The following is a 4150-nucleotide window of genomic DNA, read 5'->3' as shown; positions in this document are numbered from 1 at the left end:
CAGTTGCAATGATTCAACATTGTTCATTCATTCAACAAAAACAGACGTTGACAGACCACAGGCCAACCACATGTTTTTGAAATTGTAAACATTTTATAAACCATTATTTATATTATTTTGTTACATTACGCTTGCTCTTTTCACAGATCCTTCTTTACCATAATACAATGATTTAAAACACAAGAGCTCAGCAATGACACATAATACAACCACCTGCACCAAATAGCACTAATGAACACAATGGCAAGGCGACCAATAGCAAGATGGCTTTAACACAAGCATATTATTAAATAAATATATGATCCAAGTAGCCACTCTGTAAATATCTATTCTTTTAAATATCACAAAACAAGCTTCAATTTCCTTCTTAAAAATCAAGCTTATCACATAAAAGCATGTTTAAACATAACGAATAGAACAAATAAAATTAATTTGAATAACCTACAAATAGGTAGAGTAATTTAAACGGCCCAAACATAAACTGGTAAATGCACTAATATTCCTACTTCTGCAGATGTTTAATAGAAACCTAAGCTTCAGAAAAACTTAATATTAGTCTGCATTGGGAAGTAAAACATGGGAATACTTGATTTAAATAGAAGAAAACACTCAAAAGAGAATGGTTTAGAAATTCTCTACGTTGAACATTGCTAGAATTGCTAACAGCTTTTGAACAGACGTATTGAATGGGATCTTCTGGATGAGAGAAGATATACATTGCGTGCAGCCCAGAATACAAAGAGAGCCAAGCTTATAGAATAAAGGAAGAAAACAGTTGATTCTTGAGGCATGTAGCATTTTGAGACTGCATAATTATTTGGGCTGATGAGTGCCTACAAAGAAGGAAACACAAAGAGTTAATTTTTCAGCTTACCATCAATATGTTACGGGTAAAGTACCCAGGCCGGTTAATGTGTACATTATGTTACATCAAGTATTTTCAAAGTGCTTACAAGCATGAAACTGGGGTTGTTTTTGTTTCTCCAGCTGAATGATGGAAGAGTGTACTCGTGTATTTCACCAGATACCCCATGGGTGGTGTGACATCCATGGTGAGTGTGACCAGTAAAGACTGCTCGAGGATTTAACTGATCAAAAAGCTGTGGAAAAATGTGATTTCATAACAGAAAAAAAGTAAAGGGCATAAAGCATAAAATGTATCAAGAACAAATACATAACTCACCATATCAGTTGCATCTTGGGACAAACACTCCCAACGCTCCCTGAATTTCATTTTTTTCAAATCCTCTGGAGCCTCATCTGGCTCATCACAGTTTTTATCAGAATCTCTATACATTGGAAAATGCTGAAAAATTAAATTGTGATAATTTGAAATAACTTTCAATGTAATAATTAATTTATCAGTGTCAAAGGAGAAAAAAAAATACCTGCAAAATTATTGGACGACTATATTGTTTCCTGAGTTGTCCAGCCTCACAACTCTTACCTATACCTTGAATACATCTCAATTTTTCTGAAATAAGGACAATAATAACTCAATACCATATGAAATAGTTGTCAAATATATTTACACAGAAAGAAAGTTGGATGTGAAAAGAAGATTTACCTGCAATACTCATTAGTTTAATTTCAGCCTGCCTACATAAAAAGCATCCATCTCCTTCCATGGCCATACTGTTGAGAAGAACAAAATGGTTACCCCTTATGGATGCCATCTTGATGGGTGGTGCATTAAACGCACTCATGAATCGTTCATGCAAATATGGACTAATCCTGAAAAAAAAAAAATCAGATATGTGCTTGATTGTACATGAAAATTTTGTCCCTTCCATAAGGACTCAAAATTGCATAAACTATAGCATCAACATACGAATAATGGAAGCCGATGTCATGATTCCCAACTATAACATAAACTTTTGTACTCTCGGGGTATCTGAACAAACTGTTAAATCGAGCTACATAATAATCAAACTCATCTTTGCCACACCATAAACCTTCATCAAATATATCTCCTGCAATTTAAAATATAAAATGTTTAGTATATATCCCAAAATAATTCAAAGAATCAGAGAGAATTGTTCATAATTTACCTAAGAAAAAGATTATTTCCGGTTTATGAAGTGAAATGGCTGTTTGGAATGCCCTATGCATCTGCCATTCTCTTCTTAGTTTGTCAAACCAATGACCATTGCGTGATCCCAATAAATGGGTGTCCGCTAGAAACATTGCTTTAACTGGCTCATAATTAGATTTTAAGTGAATGGACGAGTCTTCTTTGAGAGGGTCAAACACCGGCCATGAACACTTGAAACCAGAACAGTTTTTAGTACATAATTTTACGTGAAAAAATAATTCTTTAGATAAAAAATTTACCAACCTGGAAAATAACCAAGTAGTATATGAGGTATTCACACAGTATGAAGACGAAGCAGACAAAAGCAAACATGCGACACACAAATTTTGAAGGTATCTTCATGTTATCAACTTATGACGTCGGTTTTCAGGTTAGAGAATGAGAATTACGAGTAGAACTACCGCTCTAAACTCTGACCACAAAAAAAGGATGCGGCTTACATATTTTAACTCTCTGTTTGATCTATAGATTGTGGCAAGTCCTCATGATAAAGTCTAGCCCATGGGAGATCCTTGCTGTTATGACATGATAAGAACCAGCCACTTAAAACAACACGTTTGCTCTCAGGGAGCATGATTATCAGTTGCAATGATTCAACATTGTTCATTCATTCAACAAAAACAGACGTTGACAGACCACAGGCCAACCACATGTTTTTGAAATTGTAAACATTTTGTGTAGTTCGGATAGAACAATACCAACAATAACATGGAGAAGGACTAGGTAATGGAGGGGCACCTTGCGCTCGGGTGGGACGCACCCGATGACCGAGACTCCGCCGCCCTCTAGCAGCGCCGTGCAGCACGTTCCTGACTTTTGTTCTTCTTGCTCTCCGATTGCCAACTGCGCGTTGTACTTATCGCCGTATTTCTTGGCAAATGTGGTTGGAGACTGATAGTAAAATTATTATCCTTACACAATAATACATTATTAAGAATATAACGTCACCTCTATGAATGTTTATGATAGTATATTTGCATACATAATTATTGTATGTTGGTAGTGGTCCATTTGTTTACAACACGGGAGCAGAAGCAATTCACATGCGCCTAAAGAGTGGGTTATTTAGCATTTACATTCTTTTTCATGTGATAAAATGGATACAGTAAAATCAGAACTTGTCTGCCCAATCTGTGACAAGAAGTATGTTGACATACTTTCAAAACCCTCATGGAAATAAGTATAGCTAAATGACACTTTTATCTATACTTTTCTAAAGGGTATACATAAAGTATACTTAAAGTATAGCAGATTGGCACGGCCCTACTTTGCTGGCACTTTAGGCATACTTTTTGTATACCTTTTGTATACTTTAAGTATACTTTTTGGACACTTTGGCCAGTCACATTTTTAGGGACTTATTTCCATGCGGGAAGGATGTTAAGTCTCATGAGAGCCAAAAAATTAAAATAGGAAAACATTTAGTATTTGGTATTTAACATTGAAAAGCTAGCAAAGAAATATTTTAATTTTTCTTAATATTACCTCCTCACAAAAATTAGAGAATGTTATGGGACCTTAGAACAAGCTGTAAACCAAATTTGGTGGCAATTGGAGACCATCTATATTTGCTATGAGAGTTACGCTAATATGCTAAATTTTGTTGTTATTTTTTGATCGAAGAGTAGAAAACACAAATCCCACTTTTTACCATTGGTGTTCTAGAATCAATTTTTAATCCTCTTTCAAATGGCGTAGTCAGATTTTACCTCACTGGACAGATTCATCGAGTAATATCTATACCATCTATTAAAGCCGCAATTTTGGCCTCAAAACTTTGAGAGTTGATATCTCCAAAACCGTTTGAGCTCCAGAGCCCAGATTTTGGAGAGGGTTCATGTTTCATGAATACCCTTAATATTATATAATTTAAAAAATATCCGAAACCAGATCCGGAATTTTGGGTCGATAAGGTATGGAACTAATACAAGTAAACAAGAGCCACATGATTGATAGTACCCGGCCCCACACTTGATGGATCTGGCGACTCCGCAAACGTATTTCGGACATGGGAGACGGTTCGAATCAAAGATAAAACATTAAGGATTGACGAGT

General features: G+C 35.4%; 1 protein-coding gene across 1 annotated transcript; it reads right to left on the bottom strand.

The window, feature by feature from the left end:
* Positions 1-93: 93 nt before the first annotated feature.
* LOC113215988 (metallophosphoesterase 1) lies at positions 94-4125 on the bottom strand. The gene is made up of 8 exons (XM_026435659.2): positions 2339-4125; positions 2052-2265; positions 1832-1973; positions 1568-1734; positions 1389-1474; positions 1184-1306; positions 954-1100; positions 94-833 (listed from the first exon to the last, which is right to left on the bottom strand). Exons 1-8 carry the CDS (start codon positions 2435-2437, stop codon positions 660-662), a joined length of 1152 nt encoding a protein of 383 aa, XP_026291444.1. The 5' UTR covers positions 2438-4125; the 3' UTR covers positions 94-659.
* Positions 4126-4150: the final 25 nt, after the last annotated feature.

The sequence above is a fragment of the Frankliniella occidentalis genome, unplaced genomic scaffold (assembly GCF_000697945.3).
Source record: "Frankliniella occidentalis isolate FOCC.00 unplaced genomic scaffold, Focc_3.1 Scaffold158, whole genome shotgun sequence".
Lineage (NCBI taxonomy): Eukaryota > Metazoa > Arthropoda > Insecta > Thysanoptera > Thripidae > Frankliniella > Frankliniella occidentalis.
Note: the sequence above shows the minus strand (reverse complement) of the source record. Positions and strands in the feature narration are given on the sequence as shown.